Source organism: Charadrius vociferus, unplaced genomic scaffold (assembly GCF_000708025.1).
Source record: "Charadrius vociferus isolate BGI_N301 unplaced genomic scaffold, ASM70802v2 scaffold183, whole genome shotgun sequence".
Classification (NCBI taxonomy): Eukaryota; Metazoa; Chordata; class Aves; order Charadriiformes; family Charadriidae; genus Charadrius; species Charadrius vociferus.
The window spans coordinates 110,602-135,872 of record NW_009648250.1 but is presented as its reverse complement, the minus strand read 5'-3'; the positions used below and the strand labels follow the sequence as shown (position 1 = coordinate 135,872).

General features: G+C 36.0%; 1 protein-coding gene across 1 annotated transcript; it reads right to left on the bottom strand.

The window, feature by feature from the left end:
- Positions 1-206: 206 nt before the first annotated feature.
- On the bottom strand, positions 207-17,929 carry TRAPPC13 (trafficking protein particle complex 13). Its single transcript, XM_009884218.1, has 11 exons — positions 17,863-17,929; positions 16,883-16,982; positions 16,208-16,292; positions 15,356-15,483; positions 15,152-15,224; positions 12,033-12,077; positions 6,178-6,311; positions 4,822-5,020; positions 1,664-1,764; positions 622-772; positions 207-527 (listed from the first exon to the last, which is right to left on the bottom strand). The coding sequence occupies exons 1-11, from the start codon at positions 17,927-17,929 to the stop codon at positions 423-425; spliced, it is 1,188 nt and encodes a 395-aa protein (XP_009882520.1). The 3' UTR covers positions 207-422.
- Positions 17,930-25,271: the final 7,342 nt, after the last annotated feature.

The following is a 25,271-nucleotide window of genomic DNA, read 5'->3' as shown; positions in this document are numbered from 1 at the left end:
AGCAGTTTGGATTCCAGGAACTTGTCTATAAGAGGCAAGTTTCTTCACACTGAAGCAGTTTTGTCAGAACCAAAATTTAAGAACTGTAACCCCCACCAAAAAATAACAAAAGTAAGTACAAAGTGCTACTATTTCATATCAATCTTGCTCCCCTGCCCCAAGGTGATGTTAATGCAATATAATTTGCTAGAGCCACGCTTTTTAAAGGCTTTATTTTCAGGAGATAAAATGCATATGCATGTTTTTTAAAGATTTTAAAACACTAAAAAAATGAATTCAGAGAAATTAAATAAGCACAGTTACATTTATAGTTATATAGGGATTTGGGTTTGTTTGTACACATTTTAATATGATTCACCTGCAAAAACATTAAGAAGTTGGTCCAAAAAAAAAAAGCCCAGCAGAAATGCAGAATTTTTTCTTCAGCTTTGTTTGACTTCTGAAGAAACTACACAGACTTGTGCAATATCATCATACTCATATGTTCTCTTCAAAAACGTGTCAGTAAGTCTTAAGCCAGAGACACTCTAGAAAGGGAAAATATTTATACGAGTTATTAGAAAGAATTACTAAGCTTATAAATCAGCTATCTTATAAAAAAACTATGCTTTAAAGACTTACTTGCAATCCCTGAACTGAAGACAACAACGTAAGGGCAAGATGGAGGGATGAACTTGGGTGCAGCTTTCCAAGCTGCCGTCCTGAAACTCCACACCAGTGGATGGAATTAGTGTTGCACATTTCTAAAACCAGATCCATAGTCCTTTCACTGCTAGAGGAAATTAAAAAACAAGAATAAACCTGTGGGCTTTTTTTAAGCATTCAAGGACATGTAAAAGCTTGATTAATTTTATTATTCAGCTTACTATTAATCGGGCATTTATAAATAATTATAAGGCAGCAAGCAAGATTTACTGTGAAGCGCAGTAATTCAGTTGCATATAGCTTTGTCTAACACGAGCGTCTTGTCATGGGTTTAGCAGTAGTGGATAGTATAATACTGCTTACATTTTGGATGAAGCTCAAGATTTTCATGAGAAGTATGTGCAGACGAGGTATGTAGTTTAGTTCCTGGCTTCAACTTCTGTTTAGAATTACTTTATTTAAATGTCACTTTTGCAACCCTTTTATAAGGGGCTACCATAGACCCTAGTGTGAGCATAAATCAAATCAAAACATGGATAAAGATGTACAGAAGACTATGGTGACAGTGTTTAGCAGGCACTCTAGCAGTGGTGCAGAATTAGAACTAAAATCAGAGTGGATAAAAATGGAATCATTTATTCTGACAAAACTGTAGTTAAAAAAAATCACATATACACACTCATTTTGTTATTAGATTAACTAAGAAGAACTAAGATGATTTGTGATTTAAGTGTGGGGTGCAATCTTAAGTGATACTGCAGCCAGTTCCATGGAATTCCACATGTTTTGGCAATCTAGTTCAAATACTATCAGCAGATCGTGATGGAAGTTTTCATATTTTTTTTTCCGTTGTGTTTTTAAAAACACTGTACTCCAAAAGATGTGTTTCAAGTAGTGTCTTTACTCATAGTAAAGACCAGGTTTGAGTTGTTTCAAAAGAAAGTATCAAAAAATGAAACAAACACAGCCACAACTTACCCTCTCAGGAAAAAGCACAAGAAGCACATGACATCATTACCTGCAATTTGTTATTTTACATGTAATGTCAAAAGGTTCTTCCAAATTTACGGTGTCTGGTATTGTCTCCAAAGAAAGCCTTACGTCACCATATCCAGGAGCCTGAGAAGGTACAAGAATGTATATTCTCAGATGATGGACAGTAAAGCTGAAGTTTTTACTACTCAAGTTTCATTTACTGCAACAAGCTTGGAATAAGAGTGCAGAGTGCACAGCAATGCTCCATCCACAACCAATGACCACCTTCTTGATAGGTTTAACAATTCATTAGACAAGGATGATCTTTATTGCTGTTTTTCAGATAGTTCACATCCATAAAGTTTGAATACCCATATACAATTCATGAGAAAATCAGCTTTATTCTAAGACCTCTTCATTAGGCAGATAACAGGTACACTGTGGACAACGTATGTATAGTTTTCCTGCATAAGCCCACCACTATTCTACATCCTAAGAAATAAGAGATTGTTCGTTCTCTTTGCCATTTCACTCCTCCAAATGTCTGCCAAAATAACTAACTGCCACCAGTTAGAAAGGCATATGAGAGAAACGCTTGCCAACTATCCAATTCTGTCGGGAGCCAAACAGATTTCATACGGTCTACTAACAAACCTACGATAGATATCCTAGTTACTACCAACCAGGGCTGATTCAAGATAGTAACCTGCAGATAAAAAGCTTTACATTCTCAATCCCCACAAACGATAGATCATAAGGAAAAATCAAGGCGAAAATTTGTCCCACGTGACAAGGCTTAGTCGTGACACACGTTCCAATTGTGCTGGTAGAAGGATGCTGTAGTAAAAGTTACATTTACAGCTTGATTAAAAGATATTTCTGAAGAGGTCCAGAAAGCCAGTGACTGACAGGCTGGAAAGAGGTTTTACTCATACACAGTTCATTACAGACTGAAGACAGGTGACATTTTAGAAGGCATAGTAAATTGAACATTAGAGTAAGCAAAGGGAGGTCAAACCAATGGAAACTACAGACCAGTCGAGCAACCTAAGTTTGGAACCTTTCAACAAAAAAAAGTGATTATCCAGCACTGGAAAAAAGCACACATTTTCAGCCGTATTAGGTGACAGGAAGAATTCTACTGGAAAAATTATATCCTATTCCCTAAACAACGGGAAGTTTTGCCTAAAAATATATCTCTCTTAAAAGAAGATTCTAGTAACAAAAAACCCAAACCAATAAAAGCAGTGTTTTATAGAATAAACTTAGCAGCAATTGACCAAATAAAGACAGGATCAGAGCAGATGAGAAGGCCTAAATCAGTACACACCTGTTGGTGTCAACAATGAGACACCTGCAAGGACTGATGGCCATAGGTAAAGGCCTTACAGTAACACCTCAAGGAAGGAGATAGTTTTCATCCAAAAGTGAGGTAATTGCTCAGATTATGGAATGAACCAGACAATTCCTTGCTTGTGCTGCTCAAGAATAATGTTCTTTAACTTTGGACTGGTTCTAGTCTAGTCCTGGATTGAATGCCTGTGAGCAGGTGGAGTGCCCTTGGCATACTGAGGACATGCATCTGTCTGGTTTAGTGTCGCCAAAAAGAATATAGTTGTGAATTCCAAGACCACTCCATTAAAAAACACCCCAGATTATGGTATGTGGGGGTGATCCAGGATACTTGTTTCAAAAGTGCATTCCTGATCTGAACGAAAACAATGACAGAAAGGCACAGTACAGGTAAAATTCAGGGTCTATGGGGGAAACAGTGGTTATAGGGCTAGTAAATGGATTAGGATGAAAATGATGGAAGGTGAAAGGAGCCTACAAATGACATAATCTGATAGCACTTGAAAGATGAGGCAAAGACAAGAAGGAGTTGCACTGCAACTCAAAGGGGAAAAAACCCAAACTGCTGCTTTTTCAAAGACAGATGTTGCTCAAAATGCACGGAATAGCTCAGGTTTCTCTGTTAATCACTAGCACAAAACAATGATGGATGAATAAAACTAATTCTGGAGTGTGGAGGCGTGTTAATCACCTCTGTGTTTCAGGTGCAATTCTCAAGGGTTGAACAAGAAGAGATGCAGAGTGAAAGAATAATGATTTAGGGAGAGAAAAAAAAAAAACACATTTGTCTTTAAAGAGAAGTTATAGGAAAGGTCAGTTGAAAATTAGATAGTTTATTAGTTAAAAAACAAGCAACAAGTTTCAAAGCAACAGGAGTAACAAAGTTTAGAAAAAAAGGGCAGTTTCTAATTTGATGGGGTTATACAGATACTTAACACCTCAATTAAAAAACAAACAGATGTTTTAGTGACTTAGCTGTGAATTTCCAGGATCCAAGTTTGCTTTCCTAGTTCCAAGTCAATGTGATTTCCCTACGGAATTGCTTGATTTTCTATGAGATGGGGGCAGAGGGAGAGACAGAGCCAGAAACCCAATTTCAAGCTTTGTAAACTCAGACTAAGATTCAATTGTCAAAGCTTTTTTACTGCTCTCCCATATTACACCATCCTCAATTCAAAAGATGCAAGCCAGGTTTAGGCATTAGACAGGCTGTGCAGCCAACTTAAGCAAGCTACTAATTACAACTTAAAATTATTGAACAATTTCGAAATCAACCAGAATAGAATAGATTCAACTGAAACTGTGGACACAAAAGATAAATAGTAGTATCTTATACGGAAAAATTGTTACTTGAACCTAAAATGTCTGTATGAATTAGGGAGCAGACTTGTGTGTCAATATTTAGCATACTTAAAGGAGTTCTTTTATCAGTGCTAAATGGCATCCAAGAAGTTAATTTTATTCTAACCAATGTATTTTGCCATATAGGTTACTTCATTCTGGCAATTCAAGTGCACAATCCATTAAGTTATGTTGTTCAGTGCTGTGAAAAAAGGAAGAGGCATGTTATGTACCAGAAAACAAATCCTCAAGAAAACAAAAAACGTTGCCATTCACATAACCAAAAGAAACAAGAATGCTTTTGCTCAGCTACAGTCCCTTGGAACTGTGGTTTTTTTCCACACTTCACTGACCAAATGTATTAAACAACCTTCTCAAATACATATAGAAACACATGAATTCAGAAAGTAAGCAGCTTGAACTTTTCCTTCAAGTCATTATTAAATTGTTCATTGAGTTGCCTTAAAAATAGATGCTAAGTTAAACTGATGCTTAAGTTAAACTTACCATTCTTTGGAGCTGGCTAGTTTGCAGCCTTCCCCGTTCACCCAGATTAGTTTTCCATACAATGTCTAGTTTACCAATCACCGTTACGCCTTTTATTACTCCAGCTTTCTCTGCAAATTCTTGTTTTGGCTTTAGGCAGTATAAGTATTGTCGTGTATCCATAGGTTGTAAATAAGTTCTTGAGCCAAAAGTAGACTCACTAAAAGAAAAAAGCATGGGGTCTTAAACAGTTATTTTTAAGAAGACTTAAGAATCCAACCTTTCTTCCCATCCATCACCAGTTTTTACTCTGTGTGTATTTTATTCATGGCAAAACACTCAACATTTTTTTGTGTTTCCACAACAGAAAGCAAATCTGGACTTTATGTAGCATCAAAGACCAAGGGGAAAAAAAAACCCCAAAACAACAAAAAAAAGAAAAGAAAAAGAAAAAGAAAAAGAAAAAGAAAAATCTGAGCCAGAGAGAACTGAGGTAGAAATCCACTTTGCTGCATCATAATTTGTCATCTGGCATCTTAGCATTTAACCAATGCTGGTAATTTTACTTCGGCTATTTGGTTCCCCCCAGTAAATCTCAGTGTCACAAGCCTAAGGTTCCCATTCAGGACAAGAACCGTTACAGCAGATACAAACACTCTGTAAGAATAATGCTCCACTATGCCGCAGGTGAACCCCTTCGACAGGCAAGGAGAAGACAGAATTTTCCCTTCAGGCCCTATTGCAAAAGCACCCAAACATCACCTCCTCCAAAAACCCAAGCAACTCCAAAGCAAACAGCCAAATTTAACTTCTACCCAAATATCACAAGCTTTTGTATCCACCACAGCTTACTGAACACATTAAACTGGTATTTGGTGTTTTACTAATTCACACTAAATGACATTTAGCATGACAAATTTTTATACTCTAAGATCCTATGAGGGCTTTCCACCGATTCACCTTGACTGCTGCCTTGCTAGATCTTGATTTAAACTATTGAAAACAGTTACCAGTCTACTAGAAGGAAGCAAGGCCAAGTCAGATGGGTCCTCTAAGGCTAAATACGTATACACAGATCAAGTCAGAATCAGATGTGGGCTAAATTTTGTATAGGAGATACTGAAGAAGTAGTATGTTTTCATGTTACCATGTCATCCGTGTTATCAAGTATTTGAGGATTAAGCTGGGGATTTCTCTACTAGGTAGAATTACAAAGTTTTAAAAACAGTTTCTATAAAAAGAAATCTGTAACAGCTTTTCTAGCTGAATACATAACAAGTCTTTTTCATCAAAGTACAATCCCTCCACTACAGGCAACTCACTAAGTAATGATTAGATCTCATGTAATCAAGTCAAATATCCTGAAGCTGAACATACCTTTCTCCTGCCGCATCAACTGTGTTCAGTTCTGCAACATTGTACATCATAGACGGCTCTAAAGAAACCTTCTCCATGAACATTGGAGAGGTGGTGATATTCTGAATTTGAGCTTCCAGAAACACTTCATCTGTCTGAAAAAAAACAGAAGTGCAAGTTCATGAAAATGTGATTAGTGTGATTAAAAAGAGTAGACAGTCCTATCGTTTAAAAGAAAAGATGTGTTTAGTTCATGCCTGCAAATCAAATTAATTAATGCAAGAAAAAACCTTAATCCCAGTAACAATAGGAGCAAAAGTGTTAGTTAACAGGTATCTTGCCAAACAATGGATGTGGGATAATTTTGCTATGTTCTAGCTATTGCGTATTTGTAATGTGTTAGATCACCACTTCCCAAGGCTTCCATCAACTCAATAGCAACTCAAGTTTTAATCCAAATTATTAAAAAAGAAAAAATGGAATAAATAGTCAGGAATTGCAGTGCACAACGACATGCCATGCCAGATTACTAGTGCATCAAGCTCTATAAAAAAAATAAAATAAGTGTGTGTGGTTTTCTTTAACTGAAGTAAAATAGTTCAGGTACCTGCTCTGAGAACTTATTATTATTATGAAACACTGATGTACTGGCTAAAAAGCAAAAACCAGCCTCCTCTCTCACTCAGCTGCATCATGCCAATGGTTACCAATATATGCATCCATAAATTTAACTGGTGCTCTACCTTAAAAACATCCTAGAAGACCTATCTGTTAAATGAAGCTAATGCCTGAAGACGGTGTATAAGGACCAATTCTAGTACAGGAATCAAAGCTACAGACTGGTAAACTTCAGAAGCTGAAAAAACATGGAACTAGAGGTGTGTTTGCCCCGCTGTTTCTGTGGAATTGCAGATTGGTGAAGTCACTTTGCAGCTCTAAAATCTCAGGATAGAATAATTACAGAAGGCTCAGTCTACTAGAGATAAGAGCCCCTGGAGAAGTGAAAAACAAACCCAAAGAAGTGCCAATTAAAAAAGGCAGGGGTGGGGACGACACACACCACCAAATCGGCGTTTACAAGAGAGTTGATTCAGGCAGTTGGACTAGACGATTGTTGTAGGTCCCTTCCAACTGAAGTATTCTATCATATAAATTCAGTATGAAGCAGTTTGGGTATCTTGTTATGATAAATTAAGAAAAGAAGTATTTTTATGGGGAAGGTGGAAGGAAGCTTACAGTTTCTTTTTAATTCATGTAAATTAATGACTTCATTATACAAATGGAGTCCTGCTTGTAAATTACAAAATACAAGTGGGACAAAATAGTAAAAATATTTTTAGTCTCAAAAGGCATTGTTAGAAGGAGAAATACAGAATGGTACGGGAACTATTTGTTGTGCCTTATTAACACGTTACACACAAAACAGATGATAGCATATATAAAGTAATGAAAACTGTGCAAGCTCCATGGGTTATGGACAGACCTCACACTTGCAGAAGGAGCTGGACATAACCCCAACTAAAACATGGCTCTCAGTAATCATTACTACTGCCACCTGACTGTCACTTAAATTGATACTGTTTATATCCCATAAATCCATTGCTCAAAGTGACCATTTACCCGAATTTTAGTTGTTTTCAATGCAGCAACCATAGGCAGAAATTTAGAAAAAGCTAATTTGAAAGGGAAAAGAAAAAAAAAAAACAAGCAGCATAATGAAAAAGCAAGTTAGTTTTGTGTTATTCCTGAATTGGTTTAATATCACACGGTTTTAAAAAATAATAAAAATCCTTAAATACTTCAAAAGAATGCAGTTTATTTTAACACACAGCACACCTTAAAGTGAAATCAGACTGCAGAAGTATCATACTAGCTCATCAACTGTTACATGCAGTTAAAAGTTGGAAAGTGCAGTTCCAGCTAGCGAAAGGAAAGAAGAACATCCAACTGCTGCTCTCTCCTCAAACCCACTGTCTCCACCAACCAGACGTGAAAAGTTGTGTCATAGCTTACACAAGCAGTGCTGTAGTAAAACCTACATTTCTATGGGTCAAAAGCAGGAAAATTTTAGAAGGTATTCACTCCAGTTTTCAAATAATGAATCTAGTCAAATTTTGGTGAGGTGTTTTATAGGAAGACCCCCACAAGCAAGAGTCTGTAACTTTTAGTTTCAACAATGGGTATTAAAGAAAGAGCTAACCATTAAATGATTAGCTGGACATATAAGATGACACAGTATCAGTTCATGATATGCAGAACAAACATTGCTTTTCCATTATGTTTTTAAAAGAATGTTAACAAGCATAGAGACAGATAGGCAATTAAAAAAAGCATACATATTTATAAAAAAATAAATTAAAATTACCACAGAACTGAGGTCACTCTAATGGGAAAATAAAAAAAAGAACACATTAGAGAAATTAGAGTTAAATGTTAAAGAAAAAGGAGGCTAACTTTCAAACAAAATGCATTTCTGCATTTTTTTTGCACCATCTAAACAAGATAGCATTAGTAAGACAGAAACGTAAATAAAAATGGATGCAAACAAAGATGACAACTACATTTCTAATAAGTTATAGCTAGCTGGTTACATGGTTTACTAGCTTTGCTTCAGAACCAACCCAAAGTAGAGCCTAAGGCACCCAAGATAAGATATGGTAGAACAAACTGACCCCCCAAAAAAGAGAGTTAGTTTTTGAGCAAGTTTAAAGTTTGTCCTGAATTTAAATCCATGCAAGGGGTTGTATATGAAATGGAAAAACAGTCCTTGTTGTTTTACGGATAATTTGAAGTATCAACATATATAAGGTCTCAAAACAAAAATAATGTGGTAATGTGTTCTAGCAAAGCTACAATACTGCAGCTTATAACAAAATTTGGCATAACATAATCAGGAAAAACTCTTTTTTGAATATCCATCATTCCAAAACCCAAACTTTAGTTGCAAACTTTGTATTCTTAAAGGTCTGCATATTTGTCTCCCTATGCATGTTTGCAGGAACAGAACCTTTTACAGAGCCTTTTCCAAGGCACATCAAAGTCAGTGAGAGACTTTCTATAGAACGGGGCAGGTAATTCAGTCTCAGGATTGCAGCAGGTAAGGGCGACAGGGCATGCGTTCTATGCATGAATTTCAGTGATTAACTTGATTTGGATGCTACTGCAATACGAGCAACAAGCAAGAAAATTAAGGTTCAGCATCATTCCTTGTCTTAGAAAAAAAATGAAATTATGGATTATAATTTACAGTAGAAAATAATTTTAGTGACACACTTTATGAATAGATAACATCACATCTGTAAGATTAATGGTAACAGTTTAACTGATTAGCCAGACTTTGAAGACCTTTAGTTAACTAAAAACTAACACATACCAATTTTTTTTTCTCCCCTGCTCCCAAGGATAACAGTCTTTCTTAATATTCAGAATGAAGGTCTGGGTGCTTTGACAGCAACATAGTATCACATACAACATCTAACCGAAGACTTATTTCTATGTTTTTAAATTTTACTTGACTTCTGTGGTCACAACACATAGCAGCACTTTAGATACTTTCAGAAATAAAATATGAATGGTACTGTATTAGTTTGGAAGGCAAATGAAAATTGCTCAGTTAACATAATCCAAAATCTTATAATTTTTTTCGATTAATCATATGGATACTTGGGTAATGGGAGGAGCATAAATTCCTGAACAGGAAGAACAAAAGGCATCAAAGCAGCCTTTTAAAACCTTTACTGGAGGGGGATGTAGGGGGGAAGCAGGAAACAAAACCAAAACCCCACAAATACCAGCTCAGACACCAAAGCTTCTCATAGATCTTTATCATGAGGAATTGGTGCCTAATTGAGGAATGAAGTCCCTTATCAAGCCCAGTCAGTAAAACAATTCTGTAAGAAAATAATACTTTTGACCTATGTCAAAAGTTTGCCCAGAATTTACCTTGAAGTGGCTTTTATTTCCATTCATTATGAAGTGTTTCACCACAAACCAAAATTTACACATGACACACAGAGAGATGGCAACTTTTAATTTGAGGTATCTGTCCCTCTTTCCCCTACCAGATATTTTCTATCTGAACCAATAATATAATCCACACACAAAATGGAGGTTTATTTTGCTCCTAGAGGAATTACCTAGTTTCTTAGGATTATTTTTGTTCTTATATCACAGCAGGAGACATCACCATTTATAGATAACACCACTTCTATAGAGCACTCAACTACGTACTTAGGTTCTGACCCTACTCAGGTATCTCACACCTGGTCAGCCTAAGGATTGAAGCCTGTGGCCTAGACAGATGTACCAACATATTTTTAGGGAAGTGTTTTTCTCTATTCCTCTGTACTATCTTTAAATTGATTATGACCCATGCCTTGATTTATTGTCTCTGTAAATAAATTACATTCTGTATATTAAATGTCTTGTAATTTACATGCTATTCATTCACAGCATAAAGAAAAACTTTATGGTAAGTTTTCTGAACAACTCTGAACAAGACAGATCTTTGCATCTGGAATCCTCATTTGTAAAGCAGGAATTCTAATTTGTTATTTCTCCTTTCTGTTTTTTCTATTGATACTTTCAGGAAGGGAAAGAAATACATCTTTCGCACCTCTATAGCCATAATCTTGCATGATGAACCCCAGGTGTGACTATGATGGAGATAAATACTTTGGAAAAATAGATTTGCAACTCTGCTTTTCTACATGCAAATTCATAGCACAAGTATCTCCTTAGTTAAGAACAAACAGGAGAGCAAAATATTTTCTACTTAGTTTAATACAAGTTATTTTTCAAATTGTCAAAATTCCATATATTTTTTTCCTCCTCTCACTGACACTTTGGTCTTTTTTCTCCCATGTACTATTCACTGCCACATAAACGCCCTACAACTTCACTCTATCTTTTAAACTATTTCAAACAAACTATTTAAGAATACTAATGAAGGTTTTCAACCACATGACTACCAGTGTAACAGCTGACCATATTGCAGGGGTTATGCAAAAAGTTTAACACCCACAGCAGAAGCTCTCAAAGTACTTTGCAAGTATCAGTCTGAACTTTGTACAAAGAATACAGAATACGATACTCACAAAATGAAGCTACAAGCTCACTATCACAAAGCACTTAAGTGATAATGATGGAAGCAAGTGTCCCAACTTCCTGTGTAATGACATATTGTGGAAGTTTATACCCTACAACAGATCTATGTAATACAGCGAATGTCTACAAAGAATGCTGTATGAAATTTGTAAGAATTTCCAATATCTGCGTCACCTTCAGTTAAAATTCCTTCCATGAACAGCCAAAGACAGATGCCTAAGTATGTCCAAATAAACATACACTGCATATATAAGGACATTTAGTTTTGAAGCACTGTGTGTAACTGCCACAAACCTAAAAATTACATTGTTGAACAGGGGGGGTCATATTTATACCGGGGAAATTTCCACAAGGTAAATATGACCCTTCTGTTCAATAATTTAAACTTTCCCAATCTGGTAAATTATTATCTGTTTTGTGAATGATTAATCTCCCTTACAGTGAGTACTCTATCACCCTAAATATACAAGCAGCATCTGCAAGTATTTGAGTTAATGGGAAAGTGGAAAATATGCAAAATTGCTCATCAATTGCATTAAGGTCTTGAGATGTCTGCCTAGTTACAATCTTTTTCGCCCTTTCATCAAAAGTATATCTATTTTAAAACTGAATTATATAAACCCCCACCTATTTTCTCCCCTTTAAAACTGATCATTTTTCTCATAAACATCATTACTTAAGAAGGTCTCGGAATTTAGATTAACAACCTAACGTGAAGTAATAAACCTAGCACACCAAAACAAACCCAAATACACACAGCCCTCACTTACCTCAGCATTGTAGAACTTGGTTTTCACATCTAGTGGCTTAAGAACCTGGATGAAATCGAAAACACAGATTGTGAATTGGTTTCTCAGAGAACTTCAGCATAGAGGCACACCTTAAAACTTCACCTATTTGGCTGTAAGTGCTAGGATCTTTACTAAAGTGTTATTTTTCTTTTTGATCTCACACAGAACAGGTGCATAATGGAAAACATAATCAACTCAGCTAAAACCTCACAATTCAGAGTGCATACTCGCTGCTTCTTATTTGCACACTTGACTGCATTGCTACTAAGCAGTTTTCTCAGAGTGAAAACAAATACTTCTCCACCTAAGCGCTGGCCTCTTATGAAACCAGACAAATCCAGGGCACTAAGTAGATCTATGTCTTTAAAGTAATGTTACTTTAAGTAAACTTAAGTAAAGTTAATGTATCCTGAAGTGGTCTGCACTTGCTTTCAAGAGTGAGACAGAACCATGTAATCTTTACAAGTCCTTCAGTGTTCTGCAGCAGACAAAAGTTGATGAGGGCTTCTCTAAAACATGAAATAGAGAACTATTCATGTGATTAGCTTAAGCAACAAACCATTACCAGCCTTCACTTCCTTCTTGAAAATGCAACTGTTACAAGAAATAAAAAGCCAATAAATCACTTTAATCACACGAGATTAAATCAGCAAGAGAAAACATTTTGATGATATAAAAGGTGATAATAAAGTGTTGGTTCTTAAGTGTTTGAGTTTCATGCATAGAGCCACAACAGTTTACACATTCAAATAGGAAAAGGATATACACTGATGTAACTGAAAGAAACATTCTTCTATTACACTTGTAATGAAACAAATTTAAATTATCTTGCTGAAGACATTTACTTCCCTTTGCACAGGGAAACTTTTCTTTTGTTTACGTATAAGTGTACTGCATCCTGAGACACCCCTAAAGTTCTAAGTTGTAAAGAAAGCTTTTAGCCCTGAAGAATTAAAGATTAAAAAGTAGCCTTCACAGAGATTTTTGCATTGTAACAGGCATAATGTTCAGATCTCTCAAGTAATCATAACTATCTCTCTCTAGTCAGAAAAGTAAATATTTTAATTTAGGTGTTGGTTGGTTGAGTGTTTTTTTCCGCCAATTACTTTGCTTCATTGAGCTTCCTGTTAATTTCCCTAAATGCTGATGTCTTCTCTCTTTCTGATAAACAAAGTCTTTCCATTCATTCCAGTAAATTTCAAGTGGCATTCTATTCCAGTAAAAATCAAATAAATATTGTGAGGTTCAACCCCCACCCCCCAAACCAAACAAAACCAAACCCTAGAAAGAATCATTGCTTCTCCATATAAACATAATGGTGCTAATTACTCAGAGGAAACTTTAAAACAAAAAGGCACTATTGTCCAGTCTTAAACTACATATAACAGTTGAAACAGAAGCTGTTTAAAACCAGTTCAACTTGTAAGACCCTCAAAAACATAACTGAAAAAGCTGAGAATCTGTCAAAGAGAATTTTTTTTTGTTGTTATAAAATAGCTGGTGGCACCTTGATCACTAGCAGCCATCAATTCCCATTGTAAAGACATTGCTCAGTTTTCTGTGACACTTCTTTTTGTTTCTTCTCCAATTTTCTAGCTGATAACTCCATGTCAAATTTAAATAATAACAACCAAAATTGCTCAGTGAAGTGTTTTTCTCATAATGAATCAGAGAGTATTTATAGAGTGGTGTTAAACCATATAAATACTTTTTGAGAAGCTCTTATGTTTCGTTCTTTGAAGGAAGAGCTTCAAATTTGATGGGCAGCTGGTCTCAGCTATTTTGACAGTAAGGTTGCTTGTGTTAAATTCAGTTAAAAACCCACAGAAATTACAATATGCATGTAGACCCCTGAAAAATGTGCACAAATAAGTTCCTATATAAAATCTAGAGACAAATAGACAGCTTGAACGAGGCCCTGGCAACAACAACGGTAGGGGAGAGAAGATGACAACTGGAAACCTGCAGATGCATACACTAGTGATCAGACAAAGCCTAGAGGGGACAGAGGGACAGAACACTGAACTCCTGGGGGACAAAGAATGGAGAAATTGAAAGGGAAGTAGTTTCACAAGGAGAGCAAGACAAAACACACAAAGAGGAAAATCAGCCTCAATAAAGATGAAGAAATACCGAACCCAGAAACTCTGGGTTCAGAGGAGAGTATAATATGAAAATTGATATGGAATGATTTTCCCTAGTATTGTCTGGAAACACCTTTGACTCAGGTGTTCTTTGTCTGTAGTGTGTGGCAATATAGCCTTCTGAAGACTGAAGTATCTAAATGGAATACTAGAAAAGAGCAAAATGAAATCACTTGCAGCTTTCAAAAGATACAGGTCTCCTGTATTGCCGGACACTCTGTGACAGTATCTAAAAATGTAGTCAGTAAAGCATGTTGTCTAATCCTCCATTCTATGGGTGAGAGCCCACAATCATCCAAGTCTCAGCCCACTTCTCTAAAAATTAAACATCCATTAAATACACAGCTAAAATAGATTCTTTCCTGCCAGAACCAGTCCACAGATAACAGCAATTTCCTGCTTTCCTCAGTTACTCTAATCTTAAGTCTTCAAATTTGTGGGGTGGAACAAAAGGTTTCAACTCTATCTATTATTTCTGTGGACATTAGATATAACACATTAGACTACTTTGCTTAGATTCCTTTAAAAAACAAACCACTAAGTTCCAATTTAAAAAAAGGTTACACATACTAAAAAAAAAAATATCATAATTTTACAATCTAAACTCAAAGGTTAGATGTGTCAAAGAATGAATAATACTTGTTCTGTTTAAAATTAATCATAAAGCTGGCTGCTATAAAAAGTGGTTTTTTTAAAGAGTTGATTTTTCTTTCTCAATAAATGAATACAAATTATAAGATGCAATATTTATTATTTCTGGAATGTTTAATGGCATGGTAACTAGAAACCATCAGTTCTTGTGAAGTTTGAAGTGATGGTTGTTACTGATTTACTTTTAAAAGTCAAACAGATTTTTTAGTATGTAAAAGTGCTTTTGAAGTATCAAATGTCTTAAAATGGGTTTTCCAGATTCACTCACTTATTGAAAATAGAGTAGAATACTTCATGCAATACCTGAAATTTGAAGAACTTTCTGAAGTACATCTTCTCTCCTGTTTGCGTTGTGTAACTTACTGCACAAACTAAGCTGAAAGAAACAATTTTTTAAATATTTTTTAATTTACATTTTGTGCCTATATCAAAGCAGCAACAGAATAGCATGCATGTACTGCAGTTTCATTTAAGCTCATTTAATCATAGAAAAATCTAAAACCTTACATGTGTGTTCCTATCTCCTTTACTTCATGATGGATCACATCATCAATGCAACAGTCAGGTTTAAGTTCTGCAACTGCAGCACTAGAAGCTGAAAGGTTCAAGCGCTGAGAGCTTGTCTGAAGATCGGCCTGGGGACAGAAAAACAAAGCCTTGGTTAGAACTGCAGCTGCTTAAATCAGTCTAAAGAAAAATAACTTAAGTTGTAAAGTACTAGGTTTCACTGAGCATTTTGTACCCTACATGCTTTTATTCATATAACTAAGATATGTTAAGACTATGAGATACTTGTCAAAGCTAAAGACAAGTCCCAAAATGTATATAAACAGTCCAATCCTTTAACATGCAGCTTATAAAAATCTCTGTTTACTTTTTATATTGAGTTCCACAATGACTTCTGGAATTTATATTCTCAATGTATTATTATTATAGCAGAAAATGCAAAAAACTGATGCAATAGAAAAGAACTAATTTGAAATACAAGCAAAATACAAGTCAATGCATGCTTCACAGAGACTTGCTTTGAAGACCTCTGAGAATGCAAGTAAGCAAATAAAACTCCAATTTTTTAGCTGTGGCTGTTTTGCTACACCAATTCTCTGGAGAAGCTTCATAAGATACTCGTTTGTTTGATGCAATCCTATTTTTTAATTTTAACTTCTAACTTTTTCTATCATCATTTCTATTTTTGTGTGTTATTGTTTCAAATTTCCAGGTTTACTTTCTGGATTGGAAAAAGTGACAGATATTTCTAAAATCTCTATCCAGCATTAAACATACAACATATTGTCAGAAATCATACTTGACGTATTTTAATTTTTTATAAATCCAGTAATTAGATTTATCTTCACATACCTTCACCAGTATGTCCTTGACAACTTGATTACTATCATTGTGTACACTAATGTAACTGGAAAATGTCTCTCCCAGAAAGATATTTCTGTGTTACAATAATAAAAAAAAAAATTAATAACAGTTATTAAAAAAAAAAGGGCGTTCGGTGAAACATTCTGTAAGTTCTAATGAAAATATGCATACACACATGCGTGTATGTTTGCCAGATCAAGTCCTAGAAGTACATTGACATTTTTACACACATACTTCCAAATGTCATCCTTCTAATACAAACAATTTCAAAAGAGAACAAACAAATCAGATTTTTACCTAGAAAAAAATCTGAGAAGAATAAGAAGATGGCTTGCAGTACCCACAAAAAAAACTGTAATAAACTCTGCTAGTACAAGATGTGTTTTATAGTAGAGCATTACAGTAGAAATTCAAATACAGTTGCAAATTTCTTTCAACTTTCAATCCTTATTACGTTCAGAGTCAGGCTGCAGACAAGGGACATCAGGCAGCAGACATTTATATATCATGTCACACTATAAATCAAGCCAAAGGTTATTTTTAGAATGATTGAACATCTCATTGCATAACAATGACATTCAAAAAGAAAGAAAAGTAATAAACACATTATTATTAAATTAATCCTAAACTTTGCATGTTGCAGTTACAGTAATTCATTCTTACCCAAAATTTTGAGGCAAAGTCAGCATTTCTCCTAGCATCAAAGTTTCTGCTCCCTTTACAGTAGAAGGATCATCTTTCATGAGCTGGTTAAACAGATTACCTGTAGAAATATCCAATTGCTAGTATATAAATATTTGCTAAGTCTAAAGCTTTGTCTACATTTAAGTTATGACACTTAGTCACTTATTTAGATGTAATTTACTTTAGACATACTTCTTTTACAACCACCTTGTTTAGGAACGAAATACATACCTACAGGCCTGCCTATAAACTATAACTTACTTCCAGGTACTTGTGTGCAATAAATCATTCAGTATACATACTGAAGGGTGCAATTCCAAAGGCACTGCTCAAACTAACATTAAATTTTAAGGGATCTTCTGCCCGAGTAAAGCACATTACAAAGCAGAACTATTCAACCCCACTTACAAAACAAGCACGGAAAGAAAGTATTTCCACACAATCCTCTTTTCTTGAATCTTTCCTTTGTCTCTTTCTTATACCTGACTTCTAGACTACAACTATTACTGGAGGACAACCCAGGGATTTCCAATTTATGACTGTACACCAAGCATAACACAATTCAAAAGCAGTGATTCTTGCAAAATAATTTTCCATGGAACATTCATGTCTTGGTTCTAGTTACCAGGGCATTTTCTCCAGAGAAATATGACAGTAACATCAAACTTTCTAAAATTACACATTTCTCTCTCACAAGTGCCTTCCATCTTGTGTGTTAATTGCTCAGACTTTGAGGTCACACATTTGCAATATCATCACCAAGCTTTCAAAGCTGTAGGTCAAGAGTTGAAGATTGCACCTTGGTTATTTTCCTATAGCCATTACCCAACATCTCCATCAGATTATTGCCTATGGGAGGTTGTAAGACTTCTCTGACATCTAAGTCTCAGATGCTTACATTGCTTAAACCTAATAATATGCAATACATACCTAATAACCAGTCAGAAGAAGAGACATACCTGGCAAATCTCTTTCTTCACAAGTCACGGGAATATTAGTGAATAAAGTAGGCTTTGTTAGCCTCATCACTGCAAAAATCAGAAAATAAACCATAGGTCAATGAAACAAATTGTTGGGGGGGGGTTTTTTTTTTTTTTTTTTTTTTTTTTTTTTAAGTATAAAATTTTCTTGCTCTCCTTCACAACCCACAACCACCACATCTTAGCCTGAAAAAGAGTAACCCCTTTTTGGATCACCTGGCCTTTTTCCTGCTACTACAAATTCCATGCTATTCTGAGATCCAAGAGCACTGGTGATGCCATTGCTCCCTCTTGCTTTATTCCCCTCGTTTGCTAACATCTCCTGCTTTCAAACTCACATGCTAATGGTCTTGTATCTGTTACAGTTAGGTGCTGTGTGGACTTCAGAAGTGTACCTGTTTCATTTTTTTGTGTGAACTCTTCTAGGCTAAGTGCCTGTTTTGTGATCCCAGTTGCTCTAGAATGGGACATGATGACTACTATGCACCCTTTCAGTCAAACTCCAGGCTATAATGAATTGCATTTACACCCTAATCTCCAAAACATATGCAAGTTAGAGTTACAAGTCTAAAAGTCTACATTATTTATACAACTGCTTTTTCTTTTAGTCACAAACTTTAAACTCAAACCAGCAAAATCATATCAAAAACCGCAGGAAGACACTTAGGAAAACCTATTTTATCGATACTGACAAAATAAAAATCATTGTGATCTCGCTTTTAAAAAATCTCTACTTCGAGAGCATGGTATTTTTAAAGGCTATTTTAATTAAGAATACTCAAAATTACACAATTATTAGGTGCATTACAGATTTAAAATGTTGTGTCTTAAATTAATTCCTCCCTATTCATATAAACCAATGGCCCTAGTCTTGCATATAGCTTCTCATGAAAGCATTCACATGAAACAAAGTTAAGCATTTGTAACCTCAGGTGTTGGTTTGAATATGTAAGAATCATTGATTTGTTTTTCTTTGAAATTTAACAAACATAAAACCATATAATTTCTGAAAACTACAAGTAAAAAATAAAATAAAAGGACTTCTCTTGACTACAACAAGTTAATCAACACCCTTGCACTGACAGATGTGCTTCTATCTCTATTGTGCTTCTGTACATCTTACATGCCTGGTCAGCATTCGTGATTCTCAGTTGTGTAAAATATTTGATTATTTCAACATACATTTGGGCATAGTGGGCTGTATTGCTTCACAAGAACTTCCATTACCATACAGCAGACCTATGCAAGATAGCATCAACATAAACAAATCTCTTTTCACAGAAAAAAATGGTAATACATTCCCTCTGTTATGGCGAAAAGTTGAAAAACATGAACTCTGAAGGCTTATAACCACAAGGTAAATAAAAAGCCCCAAAACACACATAACAGTGTAAATGGAGAACCAGATTCAATCATAGAAATATAGACTGGTTTAGGTTGGAAGGCACCTCAAAGATCATCTAGTTCCAACCCCCCGGACATGGGCAGGGACACCTCCCACCAGACCAGGTTGCTCCAAGCCCCATCCAGCCTGGCCTTGAACACCTCCAGGGATGGGGCATCCACAACCTCTCCGGGAAACCTGTTCCAGTGCCTCACCACCCTCAGAGTGAAAAATTTCTTCCTAATATCTATTCTAAATCTCCCCTCTTCCAGTTTAAAGCCATTACCCCTCGTCCTATCACTACATGCCCTTGTAAAAAGTCCCGCTCTGGTCTTATTGTAGGCATCCTTCAGATACTGGAAAGCTGCTATAAGGCCTCCCTGGAGCCTTCTCTTCTCCAGGCTGAACAACCCCAACTCTCTCACCTTGTCTTCATAGGAGAGCTGTTCCAACCCTCTCTGATCAAGATTCAAAATGAAAAAAATAAGTATTGCATTCATACATGCGTATGAACCAAGCATTTCTGGAACAGTACAAAATGAAAGTTTGGATTTCAACATGTACATTGGTGCTACCCAAGACTAATAATTCTGCAGAGAAACCAAATGTGGAGTTCACTTTTTACTACATGGCAGTTACCCCCCTGTGGTGCTCACAGCTAGCACTGCGTGTACTGTTATTCGTGTACAAACCAACTCAAAGCAGCAGAAAGCTGTCAGCTACCACTGAACAGTGACACCTATATCTCCTTCTCTTTAGTAAGATCTTTGTTTAGCTCTTTTGTGGGTATATTAAATAAAGATAGTCAGACTGTATTATTAGCGGTCACCTGATTTTCTTCAAATCTACAGTAAACCCATATAAACTAGTACTTGCTGACTGTTTCTAAAGGAACAGTTACAGACCATGTTTAGTAACATTTAAGAAAATCAATAAATAAATATGACAGAATGAAATAAAAGAAATTAAGATATTTATATTATCATATTTACTAAGATATTCAGTAAATCTACTGAGATAATCATAACTACTGAGTTAATATTAGAAAATATTGTATCTCTGCAGAATGACCTCTCATCTCCTCCCTTCTAAGATCCTAGACACAAAATACAACATTAAATAAACCCAAATCACACTGCATTCTACTCCATTATATCTTTCAAAATGCTGATGCACAATGAAGCTTTGTTACTATTAGTGGTAAGCCCAGAAAAGTTATTTCCACGGAATAACTTTGTTATATAAGCTTTAAAATCAATAGTGAGCCTCAGTTACTGTACACAGCATTTTATACCAATTTTACTAAATTGTAATATTAAATGTCACAAACACACCAAATGTCAATATAAGACCCTTTAAACATTCAGTCAAAGTTTAGAAATACATGTCAATGATCCAAACTGAGCAATAGCCTTAATTTTTAACTACAAAAAGATATGTAATGCCTATAATAAAATATAATTATTCCAACATAAGGATGTCATCAAAAGAAACATGTAAGTAAAAATCCAAGGGGATTTTATTCAGTTTTTACACAGAGGGAATGCTTATGTGCACTTTTATTTGACCAGTGTTAATGATAATCCAACAATCTACAAATACCATTTGCTTATTTTCCCCCTTTTCCAGATGCCACGGACCTTGACCTCCAGCTACAGCAAAATTACCTGGAGTTAGCAGGGGTGCCTAAGAGAAATACATAAACTGGGATCAATATGACTGCAAGGGTAACTGCTCTGCTGACCCTCCAAACATTGAATTGAGCAAGGACAGCATGACCTTGAAACACTTTATTTTCAGGTGACAAAAAGTCATGCTGAACTCAGCCTTTTATTACCACAAAATGCATTCAAATCCTCAGGGACCTATACCTTCCCTAATGACAACAAATAGAGGTTTACAGATAGAAGTTCAATTTCTTAATTTCCTGACCTGTAGCTGGAAGACAGTGCTTTCCTGTTCCCCAACAGAAATAGAGACAAAAGACTAGAAACGTCAGGGGGGAAAAAAAATCTTATTACCAAAGTCATAAAACAGCACACGCTAAGCTGTTCACTAGTTTTCAGCACCTAACTTCCACTGATGCTTTCATTAGTATTTCTGGGAAAATATGGATAACATCACTAAGACAGCATATACATGCAATAGAATGTAAGTTTGTACTTCATGCGAGGGCTATGCCTTCATTAAAAAACCCATAAACCTCTTTCAGGAAATAATCAGATCTTGAAAGTCTCAGTGTCAAAAATTATTACAGATCCTTATAGTGATTAAAACAACTCACTTAAAAATATTCTTCCTTCTCTGAATTTCAAAGAAGCACTGTGAGGATGTACTTTGCTTGATTAAAAGCATAAAATGTATTATCTGACACAGCTTGCCATAAAAGTCTGGAATTTTTATTTTATTTTATTTCCTTTAGACCACTGAGGTAAAGAAAAGCTACATAATGCAGTACTAAGCCAAACAGAAACTTAATAATCTTAATAGAAGCATTCGTAAGTCTCCTGGAAAAAAAAAAAAAAGTTAAATAAATATATTATTACAGTTAAAAAAACTGTAGCAAAGTAATATTAAGTAGTCTTCTGCTCATTAATTCATCAGTTGTTCAAAAGTTTGTACATTCTAAGCTGCTTAAAAACTCTAGTAGTTCAGACAGCAATTTTATTATGCAATCTTACAATTATAAACTAAATATAATTCCAAATTTATGTACAAGCAAATTCATTTTATCTGTAAGACTCAGCTTTTCCCTAAGAATATTTCTCACATATTCACAGTATAATATATCACAGAAAATCCATATCTGTCCCATGGATCTTTGGATAGTAGCATTGCAAGATGGCAGTTCATTCTGCTTGATGAGCCTATTCAATTTTATCCAGATGTCCTCCAAATTCTGATTATTACAAACAGACTGTTCAATTGTCCACTTTGCTCTATAAAATGCATGCAGTTTTAGTCTTTCCAAATTACTTTGCAGTTCTTGAGATAGAGGAAGAATCTTTTCTTTAAGCTTAGGGCTAGGGAGAGAGACACTCCAAGACCTTCTCAATTTTTGTTTTCCATTAGGTGGAAGTTCTCCTTGATTCTCCAAGTTAACTGGTCTGTGAACAGTCTGTGCTTGGTTTAAAGTCTGCCTTTGTTTCACATTAGACTGAAACTCAAGGAGATTTTTTGTGCAGTCATAATCAGAAGATTCTGTAACATATTCTGAAGGTGTAGAAAGTTGTTTCAATTCTTCTGCTTCCTCACAAGAAATAACAGGTGGCTGCTTTTTTGGTTTGAGGGGAAGTCGGTATAAATCATTTGGAAACCAGGGTGTAAATCTTGGTAACTGACGAATCGGAAACTCCTTCACTGCTGCTTGTGCAAATTTCTGCAGTTTTATTAGATCTCTCTGATGTGGTCGATAATGTAAGACCACTTCCATTCTTGCTACAGTAGGAATCCAGCTATTCTTAAGAAAAGGAACAGTCTCTTGATTAGGATTCTCAAATCTAGACTGAAAGATGTTATTTACATGAATCTCCTTGCCCCGTGCTGCAAAAGATCAGTGGAAAACAAGACCTAAAGCAGAAATATTATAAAAAATAAGATACTACCATATTAAGAAAAACATTCCTAGGATATTTTACAAAAAAACCCAACATGTAGTAAAAATAAGGAAAATATGTATCACAATTCTATTTCATACAGGCTGAACATTAGCAACTGTATTCCATCATTACCAGAGTAACTTCAGTACACTGAACATTATCCATACGCACACAGTTTACTCAAAACTGTCCCTCCCGAGAGTATTATTTTACTGTCACCAATTCATACTTGCCATCCATCATTATTCTTGATATGTTGTTGAGATGCATACTAAAAGACATACAATTACTACTGCTTATTTCCTCAAATTTACCAGACATACTTATTCTTTTAAAAAGTGTTTTCCTCCTACACATGAACATTTTATGCCAAGGCATATAAAGCAACTAGAAAACACGTGTGTTACAGACACCCTTTCTGAAAAAGAACTGACTGATATAGCAATTTTTAAAGTCACAAGTTGAAAGGGAAGTGTTATAGGCAAATTAAAGTTCGTATCAGAACTACACATTTAGTTTTAGTCTCAGAGTTTCCAAGAAATACATGCAGCCATCCTTTTAGTCCCTAACTTAGGGACCTGGTAATTCCTTCATTTCTTAGACTTTTAGAAAAACTAAAAGACTCATCAAGTCCTTACAGACTTTATACTTTTATATACCATTGCTTTATTTCACACAAAGATTAGATTAAATGCCAGGAGGAGTGGGGGAGAGGGGAGAACCACAAACACTATGAAACATAGCTCTCCTGTTCCCGCCCCCCCCTTTTTTTTCCCCCCTCCAAGTTTGCGATCATTTCTCATTCCCTGCCAGCAATCAGCAATATACAATGATATTAAAATCAATAAATCTAGGGTTGCTGAATCATTACACTGTCACAATTTCGTTTAAAATAGTCACAATGCAGGGAAACCCTAGTATCTTTTTCACTTCTTTTGAAAAATCTACAGCCTGGACACTGCACCAAATTCAATACAAACCCAACGGTTATATTGGTTTCTTACAAAAGCAAAATGATCCATCTGAAAACTTTTTGCTTTTAATCAATTACTATCAAAATGCACTTGCAGTGTCAGCTGATTATGCTTTGTGTTCTCAGTTTTTTGGACTTATTTTGTGGGTGCATGTGTATATACATGAAAAAGGCCTTGTTAATCTCTGAATTATGGTTAACAGATTTTACTATGACATGCACACACCATTAAAAACTCTCTCTAGGAGCATTGTAAAATTAGTAAATGGACAGAAGATGGGCTCTGAAATCATCTACACACCTGCACTACTTTATCCATCTGAGCAGCCTCACTGATTTAGAATGCTTGCAGAACTGAGATTTTAACCAACTATTTATTACTCCTATTTAACTAACAGCATTCATTTTATAAACAAACAAACACTGTTAGAAAAAATAAAGTAAACATTATGTCTGCTGGAAAAAAAAATAAAGTAAACATTATGTCTGCTGACCAAAGTAAGGTGAAAGGAGATTCAGACTTTTCAGTGTTTCAGTTACTGAAATCCAGCTGCCAGCAGAAATGATCAAATCCTTTACAGGGCTCCCTTAATTTCTATATTAATTCTGCAAGGTACGTGAGAGACATATGCATTTTTATTTTCACTATTAGCAATTCCTGAATCAAGGCTGTCAGCCCAGCAGCTGTGCACTAAGCATGAGGTTAAAAGGGCAAAAACCATTGGGGGGGGGAGCGGTAAAAACCAAAAGAGACAGCCGGGAACTAGAAAATAAAATTAAGGGGGGAAAAAAAAAAAAGTTGATTTTTTTTTTCTTTGGGTCTTTTTTTTTTTTCCCCCAGTACATTTTCGGATGTTTGAGGTCTGTTTCTTGGGCTGCTGGGGGAGGTTGTCTACGGGGCAGACTGACGTAATTAAGGGGGACGGTGAATATTGTTATTTTTAATTCAGAGACTGCTTTTCTAGCACGGTAGCATTAAGGTGCAGCGGAGGAGAGCCGCAGCTGAACAGACTGACTGCAAATCAAGCTCTGCCGCTCTGATTTACGGCTTGGCCCCGCGCCGTCGCAAGCTCCGGCTGGTGGGAGGGCAGCGACATGGTTCCCAGCTGGAACCCATCTACCTGCGGTACCCAGCGCGGTGCTGAGGACTCGGGCTGCCCTCCTGCTTGTCCTCCTCGCTGCTGAAGTCAGTGCTACGCAGCACGAAGCCCCAGATGGCCTCCTCCAAGGCTTCGGCTGCCAGACAGGACCTACCCTGGAAGCATCGTGTGGTGTCGAGCCCCCAGGACCCCCCTGTTGCATCCGTCCTGCTCTGCAGAGATGGCAGCTTGTAGCACCCAAAGAGCTTGTGCGTGGTCCTGCACAAGACAGAGGTGGCCAGAGGCTCTCGTGGGCAGCAGCGTCCCAACCTGCCTGCCCGCCCCGGGGCAGG